Source organism: Castor canadensis, chromosome 8 (assembly GCF_047511655.1).
Source record: "Castor canadensis chromosome 8, mCasCan1.hap1v2, whole genome shotgun sequence".
Lineage (NCBI taxonomy): Eukaryota > Metazoa > Chordata > Mammalia > Rodentia > Castoridae > Castor > Castor canadensis.
Genome location: NC_133393.1, coordinates 121279477 through 121307404, shown reverse-complemented (window position 1 = coordinate 121307404; position 27928 = coordinate 121279477). Strand labels below are relative to the sequence as shown.

The window sequence follows — 27928 nt, the reverse complement described above, 5'->3', positions numbered from 1 at the left end:
CACATTTTCTTAATCCATTCGTCAGTGGTGGGACATCTTGGCTGTTTCCATAACTTGGCTATTGTGAATAGTGCCGCAATAAACATGGGTGTGCAGGTGCGTCTGGTGGAACCTGTGTCACAGTCTTTTGGGTATACCCCCAAGAGTGGTATTGCTGGATCAAATGGTAGATCAATATTTAGCTTTTTAAGTAGCCTCCAAAATTTTTTCCAGAGTGGTTGTACTAGTTTACATTCCCACCAAGAGTGTAAGAGGGTTCCTTTTTCCCTGCATCCTCGCCAACACCTGTTGTTGGTGGTGTTGCTAATGATGGCTATTCTAACAGGGGTGAGGTGGAATCTTAGTGTGGCTTTAATTTGCATTTCCTTTATTGCTAGAGATGGTGAGCATTTTTTCATGTGTTTTTTGGCCATTTGAATTTCTTCTTTTGAGAAAGTTCTGTTTAGTTCACATGCCCATTTCTTTATTGGTTCATTAGTTTTGGGAGAATTTAGTTTTTTGAGTTCCCTATATATTCTGGTTATCAGTCCTTTGATGTGTAACTGGCAAATATTTTCTCCCACTCTGTGGATGGTCTCTTCAGTTTAGAGACCATTTCTTTTGATGAACAGAAGCTTTTTAGCAATATGAGGTCCCATTTGTCTATGCTGTCTCTTAGTTGCTGTGCTGCTGGGGTTTCATTGAGAAAGTTCTTACCTATACCTACTAACTCCAGAGTATTTCCTACTCTTTCCTGTATCAACTTTAGAGTTTGTGGTCTGATATTAAGATCCTTGATCCATTTTGAGTTAATATTGGTACAGAGTGATATACATGGAACTAGTTTCAGTTTTTTGCAGACTGCTGACCAGTTTTCCCAGCAGTTTTTGTTGAAGAGGCTGCTATTTCTCCACTGTATATTTTTAGCTCCTTTGTCAAAGACAAGTTGGTTATAGTTGTTTGGCTTCATATATGGGTCCTCCATTCTGTTCCACTGGTCTTCATGTCTGTTTTTGTGCCAGTACCATGCTGTTTTTATTGTTATTGCTTTGTAATATAGTTTGAAGTCAGGTATCGTGATACCTCCTGCATTGTTCTTTTGACTGAGTATTGCCTTGGCTATTCGTGGCCTCTTGTGTTTCCATATAAATTTCACGGTAGATTTTCCGATCTCTTTAATGAATGTCATTGGAATTTTGATGGGAATTGCATTAAACATGTAGATTACTTTTGGGAGTATCGACATTTTTACTATGTTGATTCTACCAATCCATGAGCATGGGAGATCTCTCCACTTTCTATAGGCTTCCTCAATCTCTTTCTTCAGAAGTTTATAGTTTTCCTTGTAGAGGTCATTCACATCTTCTGTTAGGTTTACACCTAGGTATTTGATTTTGTTTGAGGCTATTGTAAATGGAATTGTTTTCATACATTCTTTTTCTGTTTGCTCATTGTTAGTGCATAGAAATGCTAATGAGTTTTCTATGTTGATTTTATATCCTGCTACCTTGCTATAGCTATTGATGATGTCTAGAAGCTTCTGAGTAGAGTTTTTTGGGTCTTTAAGGTATAGGATCATGTCGCCTGCGAACAGGGATATTTTGACAGTTTCTTTACCTATTTGTATTCCTTTTATTCCTTCTTCTTGCCTAATTACTCTGGCTAGGAATTCCAGTACTATGTTGAATAGGAGTGGAAATGGTGGGCATCCTTGATGGTTCCTGATTTTAGAGGGAATGGTTTTGGTTTTTCTCCATTAAGTATAATGCTGGCTGTAGGTTTGTCATATATAGCTTTTATAATGTTCAGGTACTTTACTTCTATTCCTAGTTTTCTTAGAGCTTTTATCATGAAATGGTGTTGGATCTTATCAAAGGCTTTTTCTGCATCTATGGAGATAATCAAGTGGTTTTAGTCTTTGCTTCTGTTAATGTGGTTTATTATGTTTATTGATTTTCATATGTTGAATCACCCCTGCATCCCTGGGATGAAGCCTACTTGGTCGTGGTGAATTATCTTTTTGATGTGTTGTTGAAATCTGTTTGCCATTATTTTGTTGAGGATTTTTGCATCAATGTTCATTAAGGCGATTGGCCTATAGTTCTCCTTTTTGGAGGTGTCTTTGCCTGGTTTTGGGATAAGTGTAATACTGGCTTCATAAAATGTGTTTGGTAGTTTTCCTTCCCTTTCTATTTCGTGGAACAGTTTAAGGAGGGTTGGTATCAGTTCTTCTTTAAAGGTCTGATAGAATTCAGCAGAGAATCCATCAGGTCCTGGACTTTTCTTTTTGGGCAGACTCTTGATTGCTGCTTCAATTTCATTTTGTGTTATAGATCTATTCAGGTGATTAATTTTCTCTTGGTTCAGTTTTGGATGATCATATGTATCTAGAAATCTGTCCATTTCTTTAAGATTTTCAAATTTATTTGAATATAGGTTCTCAAAGTAGTCTCTGATGATTTCCTGGACTTCCATGGTGTTTGTTGTTATCTCCCCTTTTGCATTCCTGATTCTACTAATTTGGGTTTTTTCTCTCCTCATTTTAGTCAGGTTTGCCAGGGGTCTGTCAATCTTGTTTATTTTTTCAAAGAATCAACTTTTTGTTTCATTAATTCTTTGTATGGTTTTTTTGGTTTCCATTTCGTTGATTTCAGCTCTTATTTTTATTATTTCTCTCCTTCTATTTGTTTTGGGATTTGCTTGTTCTTGTTTTTCTAGGAGTTTGAGATGTATCATTAGGTCACTGATTTGGGATCTTTCAGTATTTTTAATATATGCATTCATGGCTATAAACTTTCCTCTCAGGACTGCCTCTGCTGTGTCCCATAGGTTCCAGTATATTGTTTTCATTTTCATTGACTTCCAGGAACTTTTTAATTTCCTGTTTTATTTCATTGATGACCCATTCTTCATTAAGTAATGAGTTATTTAGTTTCCAGCTTTTTGCATGTTTTTTGTCTTTACTTTTGTTGTTGAGTTCTACTTTTACTGCATTGTGATCAGATAGTATGCACAGCATAATTTCTATTTTGTTATATTTGCTGAGACTTGCTTTGTGCCCTAGGATATGATCTATGTTGGAGAAGGTTCCATGGGCTCCTGAGAAGAATGTATATTGTGTAGAAGTTGGATGAAATGTTCTGTTGACATCAATTAGGTCCATTTGATCTAGTGTATATTTTAGATCTTGGATTTCTTTATTGATTTTTTGTTTGGATGACCTATCTATGGATGATAATGGGGTGTCAAAGTCTCCCACAACCACTGTGTTGGCGTTTATATATGCTTTATGTCTTTCAGGGTATGTTTGATGAAATTGGGTGCGTTGACATTGGGTGCATACAGGTTGATGATTATTATTTCCTTTTGGTCTATTTCCCCTTTTATTAGTATGGAATGTTCTTCTTTATCTCATTTGATCAATGTAGATTTGAAGTCTACTTTGTCAGAGATAAGTATTGCTACTCCTGCATGTTTTCAGGGGCCATTGTCTTCGTAAATCTTCTTTCAGCCTTTCATCCTAAGCCTATGCTTATTTCTGTCAGTGAGATGGGTCTCCTGTAAGCAACAAATTGTTGGATCTTCCCCTTTAATCCATTTCGTCAAGTGGTGCCTTTTGATGGATGAATTAAGTCCATTAACATTAAGTGTTAGTACTGATAGGTATGTGGTGATTCCTGTCATTTAGTTGTGTTAGTTGTTTGAAGGTTTTATTGTGTGTACCTAAGTTGAGGTTACTCTCTACTGTCTTGCTTTTTCTTATCCTGTGGTTTGGTGCTGCCTGCCTTTTCATGGTTAAGTTGGGTTTCACTTTCTGTGTGCAGAATCCCTTGCAGAATCTTTTATAGTGGTGGCTTTGTGGTCACATATTGTTTTAGTTTCTGCTTATCATGGAAGACTTTTATTGCTCCATCTATTTTGAATGATAGTTTTGCTGGTAGAGTATCTTGGGGTTGAAGTTATTTTCATTCAGTGCCCGGAAGATCTCACCCTACGCTCTTCTTGCTTTTAATGTTTCTGTTGAGAAGTCTGCTGTGATTTTGATGGGTTTACCTTTGCATGTTACTTGTTTTTTCTCTCTTACAGCCTTCAATATTCTTTCCCTAGTTTCTGAACTTGTTGTTTTAATGATGATATGACGTGGGGTAGTTCTGTTTTGATCTGGTCTGTTTGGTGTCCTGGAAGTCTCTTGCATCTGTATGGAAATATCTTTCTCTAGGTTTGGGAAATTTTCCATTACTATATTGTTGAATATATTATGCATTCCCTTCGCTTGCACCTCTTCTCCTTCTTCGATGCCCATGATTCTCAAGTTTGGTCTTTTGATGGAGTCGGTGAGTTCTTGCATTTTCTTTTCACAGGTCTTGAGTTGTTTAATTAATAGTTATTCAGTTTTTCCTTTAATTACCATTTCATCTTCAAGTTCTGAGATTCTGTCTTCTGTTTGTTCTATTCTGCTGGATTGGCCTTCTGTTATGTTTTGCAGTTCTGTTTCATTCTTTTTTCTGAGGTTTTCCATATCCTGGCTGGTTTCCTCTTTAATGTTGTTTATTTTTGTCCTGAGTTCATTTATCTGTTTATTCATCGTGTTCTGTTTCACTTTGGTGTTTATACAGTGCTTCTATGGGTTCCTTTATTTTTTCTTTTTCTTTTTCAAATTCTCTATTTTTGTTGTCTTGGACTTTCTTGAGGGCCTCCTGTACACTTTGGTTGACCCTATCCAGTATCATCTCTATATGATTCTCATTGAGTACTGTAGTAAGTCTTCTTTTAAATTATTCTCGTGGGCTTCATTGGGTCCTTTGGCATAGTTTATCTTCATTTTGTTGGAGTCTGGATCTTAGTATCTGTTTTCTTCATTCCCCTCTGGTTCTTGTACTAATTTTTTGCTGTGGGGAAACTGGTTTCCTTGTTTTTTCTGTCTTCCCGTCATTGTCTTTGGTGTTGTTACTGTCCCTGTACTATGTGCAATTAAGTATTTCCTAGCTTGTAATAATAACAATGGTAATATTTAGAATGGAAGGGTGAGAGGAGATGGAAAGCAAGAAGTTAAAGAAAAGAGAAAAACAAACAGACAAGAAGGAGAGAACAGAACAGGGAATCAGACAAGAAAGTTTCAAAGGTATAAACAGGGAGCGTTAGTGTACTAATCAACAGTAAGCTTGTCTGCATCTTCCCAAGCCATCTGGGCACGGGTGACTGGTGGCCCTCCTTGTTTCTCCGTTTAATGTGAAGTGGAGATTCTCTGTGCCGGCTGGAGGTGTGGAGGGGTCAACGTTTTGCCTCTTCTCAGTGATTATGCCTGCAAAGTGTGTCTCCAGAGTCTCTGCAAGATTTCACTATAGGAGGCTCGCTTTCTGCTTCCTCCCTCTAGCCGCCATCTTGGAATCCTACTGTCTTGCTTTTAAACCTTATTTTGATTTGTGAAATGGCAAATTTAAAACTCAACAAATCTAACAGTGGAATCTTTCTGGAGGTACACAATAACAAACTACATTGACAGGAAAGATGAACTGGAATAAAGATAATGTAGGTTTGGCTTCAATATAATTTAGACATTTTTACAAGTGGGAAAAAATAGAAGGCAGATTATTTTGTATTATTTCAATTCATTATTCCATAGAACTTCTATCTTTAGTGAAAATACTAGGTAATCACATACTGACCTTGCACTCATCTAATCCAAGCTTCTTTAGAGACTTTCTGACATAATCCAGGAAGGAAGAACATTTGGAATATATTTTTCCAACATGCTGATCGCTGCAAAACCAAATTGAGTGATTCTTTAGTTTCTCTAATTTAAATTACATATGGTTTTAAATTCAGACATGAAATATTTCAAAATATCTTCTGTGTATATGACACAAGATCGGAATGTAATCAAAATGTGGTAATACTTTTGTGAACAGTTTTAAGTTGACAATGTATTCAGAATCTGCTTCTTAGAATTCTTACAACATAAGTAGTGGAAGAAAATACTATGAAAACAACACTATGAGAAAGAAGCTTTAAATCTATAGTATTCAAAAGTCTCATTTTAAAAAGGAACTAATGGATCTTTCTAAAATTTCAACTGTGCTACAAAGCACATTTTAGCATTACTTGTTAACATGATAGTATACATTTCATTGCAACACCTGCTAATAATGGCAATAATTTAAAAACTATGCAAAGAGAACTTCTTCAATGCCAGCCACTGATAAGCACCATATGCTGTGTTGTGTCTGACTTAATAACATATTATGCCTTGCATATTTTCATTATAGTTTAAACAAAGTATCATGGAATGGTTTTTGAATTTAAATAATACAAACTATTACATTTTACAACTTGGTTGTAATTTAGACATAATGTAAAAATCAGAAATGTAAAAAAAAAAAATCACATGCTGTGAAAAACAGCAAATAAGGCCTAACTTATCCTTGGTAGGATAAACATTAATCCCTATGATTAGTGAGATACTACATTCTATCAATTCTTCCTTTCAAATATCTCTCATATTACTTCAACTACATTTCAAGACAGTGGCCTCAATTCTACTTCTTATTATATCTTACCCTGATAATTTCAACTATTTTCTAAGACCTCCCTCTGACTGAAGTCTTCTTTTTTTTGGTGGAAATGGGGTTTGAACTCAGGACCTCATGCTTGCTAAGCAGGCACTCTTGAGCCACTCTGCCAACCAGCCTTCATCATTTCTGTTTACATATTCTTTTTTAAAGAAGTGATATTTTGGCCTGGTGTGGTGGCTCATGTCATTAGAGTAGGTAGCTAATCCCATCTACCTGGGAGGTGAAGATCAGGGAGGATCACAATTTGAGGCCAATCTGGACAAATAGTTAGCGAAACCCCCATCTCAACAAGTCAGTCAGTCATCATAAGGGTACATACATACAATCCCTTTTATGAAGGAGATGTAGACAGGAGGATCATGATTGAAAAGCAGTCTCAGGAAAAAATGCAAGATCCTATATGAACAGTAACTTAACGTAAAGAGGGCTGGGGGCATGGCTCAAGTGATAGAGTGCCTGCCTAACAAGCATGAGGCCCTGAGTTCAAATTTGACTACCACTGGTAGGAGGAGTGAAGTAACATTTTTAGGACATTTTTTACTTTGCCATTTCCTTGCTCTTGTTTTAAAATTGAGAATCCTTATTTAAGCAATCAGGACACACATTTATCACCATTTTCTCCTCCTCCCATATCTCACTACTTATTTTTCTCTCCTTAGATAAGTCTATTCTTTGATTTAGATTGTCCTCCATATTTTTACCATGGTGTGTTTGCTCATGAAGTCACCTCTTAATGGATTAAAGATTCTTCACGCTTTGGCTTGATTGAATTAGAATCATCCCTTATGACAAAGTTCAAGTTCACATGCTCTTTTTAGTAAAGTGACTGACTAATCTTTCTCAGTTTGAATTTCTTCAGCTCTTATTATCCTTCCATTCCTTTGTTATTTTATCACTGCCTTGAATTAATAGTCATTTGAATAGGTATAGGTTTCCAGAAGCAAAAAACATCTTTTTATAGAGTTGTGTCATTTTCAGATTCTACAAGTAGTTGTATATCTTGTCATCATATTCTCTCTCTATATACATATATGTATATATATATACAGCTTATGTATCACAGAACACTAAATTAATTATATAGTCAGGAAAATATGCCATGTGTTTCTGGTTCTTATTGTTTGGTGGTATTGGGGTTTGAACTCAGGGCTTCATGCTTGCTAGGCAGGCACTCTAGTTTGAGCCACACTTCAGTCTCTCTCTCTCGCTTTTTCTCTGATTATTTTGGAGATAGGGTCTTTCTTTTTGCCCAAGGCAGCTTAGAGAACAATTTTATTATTTCATACTTCCCATAGTTGCTGAATGGCAGGTGCACACCACCATGACCAGCTTTTTCTCTATTGTGATGGGATCTTGCACACTTTCTTGACCACTCTGGCCACATCTTCCAGAGCTCAGCCTCCCAAGTAGCTAAGAGTACAGGCGGAGCTACTGGCACCCAGTTTCTGGCTCTGATTTTATACTACCCATTGAAGTAAAGTATAGCACAGAGTGTGTTTTCCAGTCAGACAGATTCCTTGTTCATAAGAATGAGCCATTAATAGTGCTTAGCTTGCAGAGTCATGGTGGGGACTTAGATAACACACATAAGGTGCTCAGTAGAGATGTGGTGTGGCTGTTTTGTTATTACTGTCATTATTGTTGTTTTGATCATTCCTGGAAATACAGTCTGTGAATTTTTTTATTAGCCTGAAAAGAACCAGAGTTAAATATCTGCAAGTAAGTGCTAATCACTTTAAGCTAAAGAGAAAATATAAGTGTAAGTGGTGCTGGTTTATTCCCAGGACTTTATATTTCAGGTTGCTTGAAAATAAGAGAAACATTTTCAGTTTAACCTGCCCTTGTCTTACTTTTCCTTTTCAGAATATACTTTCACTGTTATCAAATTTCACTGCATGATAATAAGACTACTTTTGTGTGTTAAGCAATAATTTACTGCATCAGCCTCTTTTTGAAATCCTTTGTTCATCTGTACCATTACCTATGCTTAACAATAAAAGAAAACTATCACCCAACTAGAACTAGAAAGGTGACTGATCATATTACTTTTCCTTTTCAAATTCTTCAAGAGCATGCCATGAATCTTGAGATTAAGTGTAAATTCTTTACATAGAATATAAGATTTGTATGATCTGGCTTTCATTCAACCTCTCCAACATTATTTTATAACACTACCTCCTCAGCAACACTGGTATTCTTTCAGTTTCATGAACACTCTATGCTTTTAGCTATGTACAATATTCTTAAACATTTATTCCACTCTCAATCCCTTTTCCTTGGGAACCACAAACTCCTCCTTTCAAATTCTATCTCAAATGCTGCCTCCTTAGGGACACCTCTGGTATTCCAGAAGTAGTTTGGCTCCTAGCACAGAACATATCTCCTTTATATACTTGTTTTACTAATTATCCCTCTCTCTTGATATTTAAGCCAGTGAATTTTCTAAAGGGGGTGAAAAAACTCAAAGGGAAAAGAATATTAGAATTTTAATATCTACTTTATATTTTAAATTTCATTTCTTAATGTAATGAACATTCTATACACCAGTACAAACATGTAAATTAAAATAATTAAATATTCATTTTTGTGCACATGTTTTATTGACAAAGGCATGGAATTTAAAAAATGTTTGAGATCTCTATGCAGCTAAAGAGCAGCTTTTACCTGTTTTTCTCATGCCTATATTTTCAGTAACTAGCACAGAAGCCACACAGCAGAATTTCAATAAATGAATTAAATAAAAAATCCTTCATCTCATAGAAACAAACACATCTTGTTACATGATAACAGGGAAATACATTATTATTGTAAACAGATCTACTCATTATAATCGAATAGACAAAAGGCAGGCTTAATTATACCAGTATAATTGAAAGTATATAGTGAGAACTACAAATATATAAAGAAAAGTGCAAAGTAAACAATATACATAGAAACAGTTGTTATTTATGTGTGAATATTTAATATTAATATTTATTATATGCCAGTGTTTCTTAACTCACTCAATCTTTATAACAACTCCATGTGACTAGATCTTATTAGTAGCCTCATTTAAAAATAAAACAAAAAGTTAAGCAAACTGCCTGATGTCTGGCTTTAAAATCTGGGGTATTTACTAGTCATTGTTATCTCCAGGACAGTAGGTATAAAATTCATATGCAAAAATGTTAAACTGCAGATGAAGAATGACCACCTTTGTGTTGAAGGCAAACAGATGCAAGCATTACCATGACACTCTACTAGAGTATGTATATAATCTCCCAATGGTATGGGAAAAGTTGAAAGAACTAATGATTACATTTCAGCTTAAGAAAAAAAGGATATTTTTCAGAAAACGGACATGTTAATTTTAATAATATTACCAGATCAGCACATTAGTAAGTATAATAAATTGGACTTTTAGAAATTTGAAAAGTTAAAGGTTACCAATCTCTAAAATCTCAGTGTCTTATAAAGCAATCTTTTCATAAAGGACATTTGGAAAGAAAATTTATGACATAAAATGCAATCTATTCTTTTGCAGTTGTAAGAAAAGGATAGTATTTGATTTACTGGATTTAGAAGGGTCTACAATTTTAAAGATTAAGAACTGCAATTTTATTAGTTAACAAGAGAAAAGGAGACAGCCCCTAGAAACTCAAAACTTAATAGATGGAAAATAAAGGGACAGATTAAGATTACTCATGAACAGAACACGGGGCATGTTTTAGTTTCCAATAATGTCAGTCTTTCAGGGGAAACCTTGCTGTACAATTTTTTCATTTCTTAAGAGTTTTATAAGAATACTGTTTATAACATTAGGATCTTCTTAGGTGCCTTATAGATACAACAGCCTTTTGAATATTAAGTGCCAACCTCAGCTTCTTCATTTGGTATCCTTCTAGATTTAGAGTCTGCCTTTGATAGTTACATTTTGTAATATCACAGGTTCATTCGTCTTACTTCATGTTGAAGTGTGTGAAGGAAAATACAAATCATTCTATTTAGTTACTTACATAATTATTATTACTGTTTTCTGTAAGAACATACATAATATCAGAGATATGAAGGCCATTTCTTTTTTCTCCCTTTATCTTCGACTTGTCCTTACTTGCTGGATCTTTACTTTCATCTTATGAAAATGGTCAAATTTCTGTTTCTGAAAAAAACAAGCAAGCAAACAAAATCCCCAAAACTGTCCTCTGATCCTGTACTCTTAAAACTGCTTATTATCCTTTATTGTCCCTTGCAAAGGACAGAGGACTCCAATTAGCATTTATGTGAATCTAGTAATATTTACTTGGTATGCTGTTAAAAGCATTATATATTGTGATCAAATTCTTTTCCTTCCTCCTCTCTTTTAAAACAACTAACAGGCTTCATTACTCTATTTTCATCTGTCAAAAGTAGTATAAAAGAGTTTATATATGGATTTTATGATACATAGGTAAATAATATGCCATTAGGCAATTTAAATATTAAATAATCTTATGGGCTTTATATCCACGTTCATGTGTACTATGCTTTGTAGGAAGTGTGAGGAATTAAAAAAAAATTTTATTATTCATTTATTCACATGTGCATACACTGTTTGGGTCATTTCTCCCTCCTGCCCTCCTCCCCCACCTTCTTCTACCCTCTCCCTTCCTTCCCCCCTTGCTTCCAGGCAGAGCCTGTTCTGTCCTTATCTCTAATTTTGTTGAAGAGAAGACATAAGGATGATAAGGAAGACAAAGTGTTTTTGCTAGTTAAGGATAGCTATACAAAAAGATTCCTAGCATTGCTTCCATGTACAAATGTGTTACAACCCAAGTTGATTTATCTCTAACTGATCTTTACACTGGTTCCTGATCCCCTTCTCATGATAATCTCTGTCGCTTTAAGGTTTCTGTATTAATTCCTCTGCAATGGGGACATCAAATGCTTTTGTGTTTTGGGTTTTCTACCTATCTCCTGTATGTGCTCTCCCCTTGTCATGTGATCCAAGTCCAAGATCCAAGGAAGTGTGAGGAATATTTAAGGGCAAATTTTGCTATATGTGATTATTTTCTATGTTTCTCCTTTAAATTACAGATTTTTCTATATGAACTCTCCTATTGGTTAGACCATGAATCCCTCAGTTATGGAGCCAGGAGAGCATTGGCAATATAGTGAACAGTGGGTGGTTGTTGCTGGGATAAAGAGTGCTAGACTAGTTCCTAATTACTCATCCTAAAATAGAATAATGGTTTTATTCTTCTGACTTTTTAGTTACATTCCTCCAACAATGTGTAATAAAATAATTACCTTTTAAATAGTTATGTCTCTGTCACTCTTATCATGACTGTGTTCCTTGATGGAAGGGTTCATAGATTATTAACAATGCCTAGAGAGTGCCTAAGAGCAGAGGACAGTGCCTCACACAAAATAGATTGTCCAGTAACATAGCAATGACAGCAGGGTAAGAAAGATTCAGGCCACAATCCAAAGTTTTGTTTCTTTGGCAGTAAGAACTTTTTAAAATATAGGCTTCAGAGATGCTCTAATTTTAATCAAGCAAATATTTAGAGCAGGAATGAAAAGATATAAATTCCAGCCTCTGTAAACAAGTCATGTTTTTGGAGCCCCAATTTCCTCAAGAAAACGGAGGTGAAATGAAAAGAACATCTACTTACAGAGAAAGAAAAAAATGTAAATGAAATAATACATATAGAGGATATTAGTAAACTGTAGGGTGCTACAGACAGACTAGGTAGTATTCACTTTGGTAATGTCAATGTGTTTGGTATTAGTTTTTAAATAAGTACCGTGAATTATTAAATTTTGGTTCTACCTATTGCTTGGACAAGAGGTTTGTTTACTCTTTGTACAAACATGTAGTGGGCACTTATTCAATGCAATGGGTTTAACACTGATTTAAAGCAGGGGTCTTCATATGAGTATATGTTAGAAGTCTGCAAAGACCTTCAAAGGGGAACAGTATAGGTCATGGTTTTAAAGAAATCAATTTCTGGACTCTGTACTTTCTTAAACCTACTTCCCTGTGGTGTACACATTTTGTTTTCCATGTCCCTTTACACAGACAGTCCTTTTCCTGCAGAAGCCTGATAAAGTGAAGCTGTAACTCTCTATCCCTCATATTTCTATGTTGCTTTGCTCCCAAAGTATTAAGATCCTCTAAAGCATCAAAGAAACAAAATAATTTATTAAAGGCATTATAAAGCTATACCCAGCCATCTCAATTAAAGATGCATTCTAATAGTTTTACTCATGTTTAATAGCTTAATAATTTATAATAAAAACACAATTTATTTACACTGTCTACATGTACAAATATTTACATAACAATAGCTTAATCTAGAAAAATTGTTAAAAATAGTTACATGTTTATGGACACAGGATATTCTGTCAGTAAGTGGACATGATATAAAAGACAAAAAGGAAAGCAAAGATCAGTCACCCTAAAAGGAAATGATGTTGCATTATGCTCTCAGGATTTAAAGCATGCTGGGTTTATTACAACTAACAGCAAATGTTAATGTTTTTAAAATATTTGTGTTTCATAAGAATCTTTCCTTAGGTTTATAGGTAATTATCAGCAGTATTTGTGATAGTAAAGAAAAAGAAGCATTAGAGCTTTTATTTTTTATTTTTGTTTGGATTTGATTGGCTAGTCACAAAAAATTATTTTCAAGATTTTTTCTGTTTTTCAGAGTATTCCACAAAACACTCAGTGATACAAAATATTAATTAGTTGTGTGTGTGCGTGTGTGTGTGTGTGTGTGTGTGTGTGTGTGTGTGTGTGCATGTGTACTTTCGGAGAAGAAAGACTGTATTAATAAACACTGGTTCTAACAAAAATAAATATATTTCTTTAAATAGTAATAATCCCTCACTATGTTTCAAGCATTGTTTTAAGCATAATACAGATACTGATTTAACTTTCAAAGCATACCTTTAAGTAGGTGCTATTACTAATCCCAGTTAAAGACAGGAACTCAATGGAGGCAACAAGATGTTAAATAATGAGCTCAAGATCACACTGTTAAACAGAGGGGTCTGGAATTAGAAATGACAGTGTAGAGCTCCTATGCTTTTAAAATATTCCTTTAATATCGTGTGTGTATGTGTTTTGAGACAGGGTCTCAGGGAAGTTGCCCAGGCTGGCAACCAAATGGCAATCCTCCTGTCTCAGCCTCCTAAGTAAGCTAATGCCCTTACTGTTGACACTGCTGCCTCTCACAAAACTCAATCTTTAAAATATGAATGTGCACTGGTAATCTTACCGAGGAAGATATTACATGAAGCATTCACTTTATTAAGTTTTTCTGATAGTATTTTTTTAAGTAAAACCATTGCTCTTTAGGACAACAATCTGAGAACATCATTATAGAATAATCAAAATCTGATTTATCCTCTTTCAAAAGCTTTAAAAAAATACTCTGCAGTCAGGTTACTTGGTTCCATTACTTGTGAACAAAACAAAGAAAAAGAAAAAAATCATTTGAATTGGAGAATGTTCAACAAAACAAGTGTAACATGTAATATATTAGCTAGTAATAAGAGCTGGTGAAAAGCTGGTGACAGAGGACAGAAAGCAGATATGAAATGTTAGGAAGGAATGATGATAACTGGTGGATATCCTAGCGATGATGATTTTGAGTAAAGACCTGAAGGAAGAGAAATAGCTGAGTATCTAGAGAGAAGCATTCCAGGCAGAGAACAGATCGTATGCAAAGGTCCTGATGTAGAAGTGTTTCTGGCACTTTCAAGGACCATTAAGGAATCTGTGCATCTGTTGCAGACATAAACAAAAGAAGATGAGTAGAAATGAAGTAAAAAACAAAATGAGGAGCCAGACCATGCTCTGCAGTTATAGTAAAAATGTTACATTCATTTATGAGATAACAAGAAGCTATTGTAAGATTTTCAACATCAGTTCACTTAAAAGTATTAATGAATTTCTCTGGCTGTTGTATATAGAGAAGCAGGAAGATGAATTCAGAGGTTATCACAATAATTTAGTTAAGAGATAATGGTGATTTGGGCCAGGGTAGTGGCCCTGAGGATGGAGAAAAGTGGTAATGGTTTTGATATATTTTAAAGGGAGTGCTCACAAAGGTTCTAAAGGATTGGATGTTAAGAAGTCAGAGAATGTAAATAGTCAAAGTTACCTTCAGGATTCCTGGTCTGAGTAACTGGAAGAGTAAGACCACCATTAATTGTTTCTTTTTCTTTCTTTCTTTTTTGGTGGCACTTGGGTTTGAACTCAAGGCCTCATACTTGCTAAGCAGGCACTCTTACCACTTGACCCACTTTGCCAGCCCAGGACTGCCATTAATTGGGCTGTAGATTTGGCATTCATTAGCATACTGATGGTATTTAAAGTGATAAGATGGGATGAAATCTTGTAGGTAATAGATGTGGGCCAAAACCAAAACATTCCAACAATTAGAAGTTTGAAAGAGGGAGAGGAATCAGTGAAAAAAAAAGATGAATGTCTTATAAGGGCTTTCCCTAGAATGTGAGAGAGAAATATACTTCAATACAGAGCAATAAACTGGGTACAAGATTAATGGCAGGCAAAGTAAGATGAATCCTGAGAACTATCCATGGTATTTAGCAATCTGGGACCATTAATGCCCCCGAGAAGGGTGATGTGTTGTAGGGATGGAAGTAAAACTTGACTGGAACATGTTCAAGAGAAAAGGGACAGAAATGGTGGTGCTTTCAAGTTTTGTTGTAAAGGAAAGAATAGATATAAGACAGCTGGAAGGAAAAAATGTGGTCCAAAGAAGACTTTTCATTACTAATTCTGAAATCTGGCCAGCAAGGAGACCAGAAGTTGGTAGAAAAGTGGAAACACAGTAATTTAGTATGAGACCTAATAAGAGCAGTGAACCACAGCTTAAGTACTATGGTAGGAAACAAAATAGCAAGAAGAAGAGCAAGCCATAAGAGATGTCTTTTAAACCTGATTTTAAAGACTACTCAAGATTTCTCCTGTCAGATGTTCTGCGAGAAAAAAGATTAGTAGAAATGGAGAAGAGAATATTCCAGATAGATAAAATAGTTCCAACAAAGCAAACAAGGTGCAAAACTAGTTCCATGGGGAATGAATAATTTGGTTTACTGGACAGTGTGCACTGGCAGCTGGTGAGGGGTGCAGAGGATGAAGATTAGGCTTGGAAAGATTATTAATAACAGGTAAAAAATGACCTTAAATGCCACAACAAGGATATTTTAGGCTGGAGGTATAAAGAATAATAATTATCAAACATTTTCAATAAGTAGAAAAGTGATATGACCTTTTATAAGTGATGGGAAACACAGATTAAAAGGGGGTCCCTCTCAGAATAATGCATGGTCAGCATGCTAAAAATGAATTGTATTCTTTTTTTAATAAAAGTGAATGCGCTCAATCTAATTAAAATTCTACTCAAGTCAAACTACCACCACCCAATGCTTTTCCAAAAATACAACTGTAAGAGCATGGTTTTACTCACAGCACTTTCCAAAGAAATGGCACTATTGTAGGAAATCTTAGGAAATAGTCAAGTGGATGTATACTAACTAAATGAGAACAAGTACTTGTAGGACAGAATGTACCAAACTTCTGTTTCTCCATCATTATAAAATATCCATGAAGTTAATCATTTTGTGTCTTTTATATGCCAATACATATTGAAAAACTTAAAAGATAATATGGGAACTTTATAAAATTTTCACTTTTAAAGACTTTGATCAATCATTTCACCTTGACCACACATTATGGATTAATCAGTTGTAATTGTGTTAAGACAGTTTTTAAAAATCTGAGTTTTCATTTTCCTATTTGATTACACCAAAATAAAAAAAATTAAACTAGGTAATTCATAATTACAGCAGAAAAAATTATATGTTTCTTGCATAGCCGTCTACAGTTCTCATTATGAAAGAGATGAATAAAACGGATAAGGGGCTAGAAATGTAGCTCAGGGGTAGAGCACTTGCCTGGCATGTGCAAGGCCCTGGATTTGATGCCCCATAAGGCAAAAAGCAAATAAACAAGCAAAGTGAATAAAGTATATATATGTGCATGTGTGTGTTTTTCTGCCTTCTTCAAAAGTTTTTAACCGATTTTGACCCCATGAAATTTTTCCTTTGTTATTTTATTCCCCTTAGAAAGTTTCCCAATGAGGACTAATTATGAAATAAAGAATTTTCTATAAATTATTAAGTTTTAATAATAATTAACAATAATTATTGAGCGAAAAGCACTAATCCCAAATTATAATTAATGGAGTAAAAATGTTATTTAAAAATCTAAGAAAAATACGACTTCTACTCTTAGGCTTTACAAACTATATACAAATAAACCAAAACAGTACATCACTTGAAGACAATTCATTTTAGTTAACAAGGAAAACTACACAAAACATGAAAGAAGTAACTAAATGATCTCCTTTTTTGTTTTACTGCCCTTGCTGGCTGTACATTCCAAATCAAATAAACCTTGTGCTATGGTTTATGTAGTTTGACCCTTGTGAGTTCAGGCATTAGAGGTGTGGTTTCCTTTGTGCTGATGTGAGAGGTAGTGGGACCTTTAAGAGGTGGAGCCAGTAGGAAGAGGCCACTGGGGATGCTGCCCTTGGAAGGGATTAAGGTTGCTCTCATGGGACTCTTAGTTTGTTCTCATGAGACTGGGTTATTGTGACTGCCCCTGTGCTCTTCTTGCCTTATCATGTGATCTCTCTCTCTCTCGCAAATGCTTCTGCCACTAGGATGCCATTTCCCCATGAGTCCTTTATCAGAGATAAGCTGATACTGACACATGCCCTTGAACCTCTGGAACTGTGAACTATACAAACTCTATTCTTTATAAGTACCCAGCTTTCTGTATTTGGTTAGAATAACAGAAAACTAATAAAATTTGATTTTCATGGTTAACATAAAAAAGTCATGCAATTCAGCTCATGCTAAAAATTTCAAAGATAATTAATCATTAAAAATAAGCATCAGATAATAAAAACCCTTCTGGACTATGAATTTAATCCTAATCCTGACTCAGTCAGGCTTTGGGCTATATGACTTTAGGCAAGCTTTCAATCACTGTTATATTAATTTTTCTTACTACTATACTGAAGTGACGTAGGGAAAAGTGGCTTAGCTGCCCCCCAGTCTATTAAAAGATTAACCTTTTAGTGATATTGAACACACAGAATTATAAAGCATTTATAAAATATGAATCAAACATAAGGACATTGATAAAATGAACCTTTGTACTCCAACACCAAGCTGGAGACATACATTACCAGTACACTGATTTTCCTCTTCTCTGTCTCATTGCTCTGCCTACTCCATTGTTCCCCCCATAAGAAACTGATACTGAATCTCCTTGTGTTTCCAGTTCTTACACTTTTCTTGATTGCTTCCCACTATTTATACTCCTAGATAATTATATGGTTTTCCTTGTTTCTGAATTATATAAATGGAACCATGTATTAGGAATTTCTCTGTTACTTCAGTTAAAATTATATTAAGATTCATCCACATTGATACAGCTGTAATTCACACTTTCAGTGTCTTATAATTGGAATAATATAGAAAGGAGCCTTTTCAGATTGCCTTCAACTTAGTAATATGTATTTAAGTTTCATCCATGCCTTTTCATGGCTTGATAATTCATATTTTAGTACCAAATAATATTTTATTATTTAGATATACCTCAGTTTCTATATCCATTCTCCTGCAGAAGAGCATTTTTTTTTCCTTTTCCTTGTTTTGTCTTTTTTTAAAAAAAATTATTGTTGTGCTGTGGGTACATTATAAAATTCACAAAAGTTCTTAACAATGTATCATAGTTGAATTCATGCCCTCCATCATTCTCGTTTATCCCCATTCCCCTATTCCTGGGACAGTTTCAACAGATCTCATTTTTCCATTTACGTACATGTGTATACAATATATGCACTATATTCACCCTCCTACCTCACGTCCCCACATCTTCCCCTCCCACTGGTACCAATCCCCCAGACAAAACCTGTTCTGCTCTCCTGTTTTATGTTTTTATTTAAAAAATTGATATTTTGTATGTTTAAGATAGCTACACACTGGTTTCCTTGTGACATTTCCATCTATATAAGTATTATAATCCAAATTGGTTCATCCTATTTTTCTCCTTTTTACCTTAGTCCCCTTCTTTTACTGATTTCAACAGGTTTAAAAATTCTATATTCATTCTTGTATAGGAAGTACATCAACCTTCACCTTCTTTATTTTCTTCTCTTATCCTCCCTCTGTCCTATAACTAACTTCCCTTAGTGTAATCTATTTTTCATAATGCTTGTGTTTATATTAGGTTTATATTCTGAAAGGCATTTTGATTGCTTCCAATTTTTGGCATTTATGGATAGAGCTGCTATAAATAACTGTATGCAGTTTTTAGTGTAGATATAAGTTTTCAGTCACTTTGAGTAAATTCTAAGGAGTGTGATTGCTGATTATAAGGTAAGAGTATATTAAATTTTGTAAGAAAATGCCAAACTCCCAAGTGGCTGTACTATTTTACATTCCCTCCAGTATTGATTTAGAATTCCTGTCACTCAACATCCATGCCAGCATTTAGTGTCGTCGGTGTTTTGGATGTGGGCCATTCTAATAGGTGCACAGTAGTATTCTAGTTAAAAAACAGATAAAAGTAGCTGTTTTGGACTTCAAAGGAAAACAGAAGTTGCATCTACCTGTGTGATCCAGGAAAATTTCCCCCTTTCAAGGTCTGTATCGTTCATATTTGCAGAATCCTTTTTGCCTTTCATTTGCAGGTTCTGGTGAATGAGAGTCTCTTTGAAGGTCATTATTGTGCCTACTACACATCTCTTATTACCTGATCATAACTCACCAGCCACAGTGGCTTTTCTGCTCTCAAATATGACAAGCACTTCTTTCTCTACCTCAGAGACCACATTTCCTAGGCTTTGCCTAATATCTTTCTCTCTGGATTTTTGTACAGTGGCAAACTTAGTCAGAGTTGTTTCTGAAAGTTGGTCAGAGTGAAACCTATATGGATTTAGTGAATTCAAGCTATGGGGGAATGAGAGGATCTGTAGACCAGAGTTTGAGTCTCACAGCATGACGGTAGTAACCTTGCTCAAGTCTACCTACCTGCTTGGTCAGTTAGTTGGTCTCTAGTTCCAGGGACATTGGTCCTTGATGTACTGCTGTAGTTCAGGGGAGTTTTCAAAAATTAAACATTTCTTTTACTGCAACTGACATTCACTCTTATATTGGGAGGTAAGAAAATAATTACATGAGGTGTCAGCAAAAGTAATCATGGAAATGCAATTTTATTGTTTTTCCTCTCTAATGCTAGACCTTTTGTCTTAGCATACAGACTTAATAGGCTATTACATATTTTTTAAAAAACAGAATCTTGTACCCCAAAAAAGAGGGCACTGCTACAGAGAGATGGTGAGAGCACACATTATTTTTTGGATAGCGGTTTTTTTAAAGTACACTTTGCTGGTTTTTTTTCATTTTTCTTTTATTATTCATATGTGCATACAAGGCTTGGTTTATTTCTCCCCCCTGCCCCCACCCCCTCCCTTACCACCCACTCCACCCCCTCCCGCTCCCCCCCTCAATACCCAGCAGAAACTATTTTGCCCTTATCTCTAATTTTGTTGTAGAGAGAGTATAAGCAATAATAGGAAGGAACAAGGGGTTTTGCTGGTTGAGATAAGGATAGCTATACAGGGCATTGACTCACATTGATTTCCTGTGCGTGGGTGTTACCCTGTCTATTTATATATAGACATTTATTCATATATAATTGTTTATATATAAATATCATAACTGTTCACTAGCAAACCAGTTAAGTCAGTGCAGTGACAGCTCTCTTGATGTGAAATTCCACAGGCATTTTGCCATTTGATGAATCTATTATTATTTTATAGGTTTAAAAATGACAAGAGTGGCACTGTGAGAAATTCATAAATGTGTACAGTGTAGTCTGAACACATTCACCTCTTCCACTATATTCCCCTACCCCCCTTTCTATACCCCTTCCCAAATAGTGTTTGGTGTGACTTGCTATGCTATATCACACATATATAGGTAATTATACTTCAAACCTCTTCATCTCCCAGTACCATCTTTTATTCCCCCCTCCCTCAATGATTCCATCCCCTCTCATGGTCCCCTTTTACATTCATGTTCCATTTTCATTATCATTATTGCTATTTTATACTTAGTTATTATTGTTGTTATTTTACACTTATTTTCCACATATGAGTAGAACATGCAGTGTTTGAATTTTTGAGCGTGGCTTGCTTCACTCAAAATGATGATCTCTAGATCTATTCATCTTCCTACAAACGGCATAATTTTGTTCTTCTTTATGGCTGAATAATACACACTATGAGAGAGAGAGAGAGAGAGAGAGAGAGAGAGAGAGAGAGTGTGTGTGTGTGTGTGTGTGTGTGTGTGTATCACACTTGCTTTATTCAATGATCAGTTTTTGGGCACCTGGCTGATTATACAGCTTGGCTATTATACATAGTGCAGCAATGAACATAGGGATGCAGATGTCTCTCTTGTATATTGATTTATACTCCTTCAGATACATGCCCAGGAGTGGTATGGCCAGGTCATATGTAGGTCTCTTTTTAGCTTATTGAGGATCCATACTGATTTCCACAGTGGTTGAACTAGTTTACACTCCCACCAATGAGTCAGGGTCCCTTTTTCTTCAAGTTCTTGCCAGCATTTATTGTTTTCTTGATGATTGCCAATCTGACAGGGAGATGAAATCTTACTATAGTTTTGATTTGCATTTCTTTTATGGTTAAGGATGTTGAGTATTTCTTTAGCTATTTCTTTTTCTTCTGAAAACTGTTCAATTAACAGGACCATTTAGTAACTTGATTATTTGGTGTTTTTGCTGTTTAGTTTTTTTTTTTAACTCTTTGTATATTCTGAGTATTAATCTTTTATCTGTTGAGTAGCTGGTGAAGATTTTCTCCCAGTCTGTGGGCTGTCTCTTGATTATGATAACTGTTTCTTTAGATGTGCAGAAACTTTTAAATTTGATACAGTCTCATTTGTTAATTTTTGCTCTTACTTCCTGGACAACTGGGAGTCCTATTCAGAAAATAATTATATATGCCTATATGTTCAGAGTTTTCCCTATGTTTTCTGTAATAATTTCAAAGTTTCAGGTCTTATGTTAAGATATTTGATCCAGCTGGAGTTGTTTTTTGTACCGGGTGGGAGACAGAGGCCTAGTTTCAGTCTTATGCATGTAGATAGACAGTTTTCACAGCATCATTTGTCAAAGAGGGTGCCTTTTCTTGACTGTGGTTTGTTTGTTTGTTTTTCTGAATTTTCTTTAGTCTTTTCCTTTGTATACAGAATGAAATTTACTTTGAACACTTTCACTATCTTTTTTATATTTTGCACAGACTTGGTTTATCTATTTTCTTTGTGCGCAATTTCTAATTCCTTTGCATGCATCTTCTAATTCACTAATTCTTTCTTCAGTATTCTATACTAGGTTTTGACTTTATTTGATTTTTTTGGGGGGGTGGAACTGGGGAATTAAATTCAGGGCCTTGCACTTTATCACTTTAAGCTGTGTCTCCAGCCCTTTTTGGTTGGGTTACTTTTATCCTTGGCCTGTCCTAGACCTCAATCCTCCTCCTAACCCCTCATATTTTGAGCTGGGCCTTTGGAAGGTCATTAGGATTAGATAAGTCCATAGAGTGAAGTCGACATGACTGAATCTGAGTGACTCTGTAAGAAGAGAGAGTGGCCAGAAAAGCACACATAAGCACACTTCCTATTTTGCCGTATGATGCTCAGCACCATTTTGAAACTTTGCTGCAATTAGCCCATCACCAGATGTGACCCCTCAGATATGGACTTTAAAAACCATAGCCAAAGTAAATTTTTTTCCCTTATAACTGTTATAACTGTTGTGTTATTTGCAACAAAGAATGGACTAATAACGTTTGTAACAATTTTTACATGATCAACTTTAATTTAGATTTAGTCCATATTTACTTTTTAAAAAATAATTTGCTATTTCTGCCTGCATCTTAAAACTTTAATCTGAGATCATTTTCTTTTTGCCTTAATCCTTTAGTATTTCTTTTTCTGGTTATATATTTGATGTTTTTATCTGAAAATGTCTTTATTTCATCTAGGTTTTTAAATGATAAGTTAGACTGTAGGCAACTGTCTTCTAGCACTCTGAAGGTATTGCTCACTTCTGGTTTTACCTGTTTATCCTAAGAATTCAGCAGTTAGTCTATAGTTCCTTTGAAGATATCTTGCCTTCTTTTCTTCTCAGACATTTAAAATGTATGTGAAACCTGTTCAATATTTTCCATATATCTCTTAATTCTGTCTTTTGTATTTTCCATTCTTCTGCTTATGGAGATTTTCTTCTTACCTATCAATGTACTAATTATTTCCTTAGATTTTTTTTTTTCTTGTGCAGCTGGGGATTGAACCAAGGGCTTCATGCATGCTAGGCAAGTGCTCTGCCAATAAGCTAAATCATCAGCCTCTTTAGCTGTTTCTAAGATACTTTAAAAAACATTCATTTTTCCTTAATTTTGAACATTTTATTATTCAATTATTTTATTATTCAGTTCCAGAATTTTCATGTGGGTTAGTTTTTGTGTTATGATTCTTTGACAATATTTAAATGAACATGTTGAATATAGTTTGTTTTCATTAAACATTTAAAGATAATTGTAAAATCACATGCACAGGTAAGAAAGACCAGGCATATCCTTATTGTAGTTTCTCATGATTTCTCATGATGGTAAAATACAGAATCTTTACACTAATATACAGTCAAGATACATAACATTTCCATCATCTCATTTTGTTGTTTTATAGCCAGATCTGTTTTCTGTCCCACTCTACTGTTTTCCCTACCCTTAAGAACCACTTATCTCAAAATTTTTATAATTCTGTCATTTCAAGAATGTATATGGATGGCTCTTTTTTCTACCCTTTTGGCGGTGCTGGTGATTGAATCCCAGGGCCTGTACATGCTTGATAAGCAATCTACTACTGAGCTACACCTCCAGCCCCAGGAACCATATATATGTATATGTATATACATATACAGAGAGAGAGAGAGAGAGAGAGAGAGAGAGAAGGAGTTAAATTTTTAAGTGATAAAACATTTAGAAAAAAATAGAGACAAGTCTGAACAGACTTGAGGTCTTAAAAATGACATTAGGAAGTCAATATTTAGACATGATTTGCATGTTTTATGATTACTTTTTTCAATGAGGCTTGCATGTGGGGATGAACTCAAAAGAAGGAGCTGGTTTTTAGGAGAACATGAAGAACCCATTTTCTGATATTTCAGAGAACTGGTAAATATATGGAAAAGAATACAGAGATTATGATAAAGATTTATGATTTTTTGGGAGTTATTTACATGGAAATAATAGTTGAAAGTAACAGTATAGTTATTTATATGCAGTAATTTCAATCAATAAAAGATAGATGTTTTTCTTACCAAGAAACAGCTCATCTGAAAATCTCTTCTATTGCTGTAAATAAGTGTAGGTTGGTTCTTGAGAACTTAAAAATCACCCTATTTTAACTAAAGGAGTAAAAGAATCATCCTATTTTAATTTGAACAGTTATTCTACAACACCAAATAGCTATTACAATAAAAAATTATAATTAGCAAAAGGACCTTTGTGAAATCTGCCAAGATTGCAAGTATATTCTTTAATCTACAGAAAATGTCAAAAGTAATATTATAGAAAATTTCTCCTACTCCTTGTTTCTCTGTATAAGCAATTAATTATCTGGGGAAATAGAAGCAACAACACATGCAGGGCTACTATATACTATAGAGATAGGAATGGTCATAATGGTTGTTTATGAAGGATATCTGTTCTAATCAGTTCAGTGTTTATACTACAGTAGTTGTGAAACACTCCAAAAGTAACTCCTAGTCATATAATATATTGACTAAATTACTCATTTAACATTTTAATATTTCAAAAGTTCTAAAGTATGGTTTACATATATTACTTTAGCATACAACAGCACATCTAAAAAAGAAGGAATCATTAGAGTCTCATGATTAATGCTGATTAACCTAAGATATAGTTGTTTCATACTTGTTACTTACATTAGCTAAAATATTTTTTGGATTAATAACTGTTACTTTTAATAAATATATCTTATCACTAAAAATCACTTCACTTACAGTATAACATAGTTACTTATTCATTCATTCATTTATTCATTCCTTTATTTAGTGGTTGCTGGGAATCAAACCCAGAGCCTTGAGCAGGCTAAGCTAGTTGTTTATCAACTGAGCTATATCCCCAGTCCCAACATAGTTATTTTTATGAATATAAAATCTTCATACCATTTGGTGATGCCATAACAATCTTTAATAATATCCTGAAGAACAGCACGATAGAAGAGTGATTCAGTAGGCAGCTGAAAAAAATGCAGACATATATAAACAAAATAAATTTTAAAAAAACCACAGAAATCAAGTTGACACTAGAGATGTGGGGCCATGGTGAATGTTATAAACCTGACATTACTGTCAAACATAGAGGAAGATTTTATAGTTTTTTCCACTATAAGTTTAAGTATTAGACTAAATCTCACTGTGAAAGTAATTCTACAAGAAAACAGAAAAAAGCATAAAAGAAATAGTAGTGAATGAGGAAGAAAAGTCATAATCAATGAAAAATGAGCTGGTGCCCCCAAATGGAAAGCTTATCAGTTAAAAATGTAGAAATAAAAATTTAAGACTAGTCAGTCAGTCCTGAAGCCTATAAGAGTGAGGAACAATGTGTTAAAGAGAAGAGAATGTGGCCTTGTCCTAACAGAGGTGGAACAGAGATAGTATCAACTAGGATTCACACCCAGAAAGAGAAGACACTTCCTAATTGAGGAAATTCCAAAAAATATATGTGAGGCCTGAATGATTATAACACTAGCTATTGCAGAGTGGAGAAAGTAGAGCACTGTAAGAGCAGATTGAAAACAGCATGTCTAGGGGAAAGAGAGATGGAGGTGTCCCGTTAAAGTTCAATGGTTTTTGAAAGGAAAGAAGGAATGGCTGAAGAGAAGGACCTCAATGAAACATGATAATTTGAAAGAGGCAGAGTTTAAAAAAGAGGACTGTAGTATTTATCAAAGAAAAAGCACTTCAGTGAGGCAACAGAAGTGGTGCTCTTGAACCTACAAAAGTTACCAAAACCCCATCCAAGCCACCAATCTCTTAATAACACTGGAAAAACTGACACAAAATAATGTTAGCAATAACCAAGCTTTCATGCACAAACACTATTGAAAAAAAAAAGAATGAGCAAAGGTTAAAGGAGGTCAACAATAATGAAGAATGCTTTTGAGAAGTCAAATAAGTTGAAACTAACTACCCAATCAGAGATCTAGTTTTAAAGATCGAGTTCACTATGCATTTACTGAGTTAGCCTTTTGCAAGTTCTATTTTCCTTTGAAGTCCAAAATGGCTATTTTTAACTAGAATAAATATTTTTGAATTCAGATAGGAGTTGGCACAAAATAAATTTTGTGTGTATGCTTAGGCAGAAAATCTACTATATTACCCCCATTCAATATCAAGTTTCCACACTGTGATGCTGACACTACAAAGGATGGGAGATGAATGTTAACTGTTACTTCTTGGGTCTTTACCTGATGGCACTGACCACTGACTGATGTCACTGGGGAACATCTGATTTATAGCATCTTCGTATAGCACTTAATACAGCACTTTCTAAACACAAATTACATCTCCTCTAGAAGGTGGGAATATGGGGTAGGTTATTCCAGTAGGGACTGTTAGGAAATCACATTTCCCAAAACAATTCCAAAAATTACTCATTGAAATTAGACCCATTCACATAGTTGAGTACTTACACTAAAATGTATAATCATCAGAAAGCACAATTCCTATACAAAATCTTCTCAATTCCAACTCCTTCACCTTAGACAAAATTGACTAATTTGAAAATTTTTCTTCCTTTGAAAATGACACCAAAATATTCCATCTAGAATTGCTTACCTGCAGACATATTTTCCATTTGATATTTTTTCTCATTTGAGTATCACTTTTCTACAGTACCAAAAGCTCTACTTTATCATTTGCCCCTCAACTCCTTGAAAATTTCTTGTCTCACAAACATGCTGAAATGTATTTTATATATTAACACACAATCTTAAAATATTCTATTGAACTTTAAGGCATTTTGGTAAACCTACTATTATATGAAATGAAATGTTAGTAGTACAAATTGCTTACAATGTTTTTCACTTTTTGTTGGTTTAAATATAGTAGATAGGAACTTTCATTTTATATGAAACCCTTGAAATATTTAAAACTTCTCATGCTTTAGAGAAAATTATATAAAATGACATCAAGATAATTTATAAGTAAATATACGCTATTATCAAAGACTGTGAAACAACAAAAAATATTCAGAAAAGTAATTTTAGCAAGAGAATGTACTCTTGCTATGGAGTTCATAGGACAGAATAAAATCATCATTCCCAAGCTACGCTGAGCAAATAAGAGCTCTACAGCTGTTTCCTAAGAGAAAGGGAGAGAGGTTATGAAATGCCTTCAAATGCACATTCCTAGAATAACTAGACTCTCCACCCTGGCAAATACGGATGGGGGTGAGCGAGAAATGAATCACATTTCCTAGCAGCCCGTGCCTGACTAAATAAACTGGATATGGTTCAGTGTTTACTTTCTGTCCCTCACAAGTGACAAATCTACTTAACACTTCTAATACATTCTAAAAAATGGGAGGAAACAGGAAGTATACACACTTAATGCATACATATTAGGCATGTACTTTACAGGTCAAGTGGAAAGGGCACTGAACTGGAAGTTAGGGCTCTGTAATTAATTAAGGGAGCTAGAACACACTATTAAATTTTTATTGTTTGTATATTCTATGTTAGTGTAGTACGAAATCCACCTCAGAAGACTAAGTGGATGCATGAGCAAAGACTTGGAAAATTAAAAAAAAATTAAAAATACCCCTCATTAGGGTGTTGATAAAAGCTCTCTTTTCCTAGACCCCTAGAGAACAACTAAGGTGTTATGTAGTACAGTATGTAGAATAGTAAAGCAGGGTGACAAACAGCCTACATACGTGAACAATAAATTCTACTGCATTCAAAAGCATCAGCTTTTAATTTGTAGATGGGTACAATTGCTACACAAAGTACTTACCAATGTTTCTGGCTGAGAGTAAGTACTCAGTAAATGGCATTTATTATTACTCTTATTATTCTTAAATTATATTTTAAAATTTGAATTGACATTATTAATGCCAACAAGACAAAACAAAAGAAAACAAAACAAAACAAAACAAAAACAAAACAAAAGAAAGCTTTCTAAAACTAGG

The 27928-nt window shown here is 34.6% G+C and overlaps 1 protein-coding gene across 15 annotated transcripts in view; it reads right to left on the bottom strand.

The window, feature by feature from the left end:
* Positions 1 to 27928, bottom strand: part of Mettl25 (methyltransferase like 25) — a 94819-nt gene that overhangs the window by 17173 nt on the left and 49718 nt on the right. For 3 of the 15 annotated variants that reach the window (XM_074084053.1, XM_074084056.1, XM_074084057.1), the window contains 2 exons: positions 24901 to 24974; positions 5646 to 5739 (listed from right to left, as the gene is read on the bottom strand). In XM_074084053.1, coding sequence (XP_073940154.1) covers positions 5646 to 5739; positions 24901 to 24974 — 168 coding nt within the window. The other 12 variants (XR_012450919.1, XR_012450918.1, XR_012450920.1 and 9 more) reach the window with 12 other exon arrangements.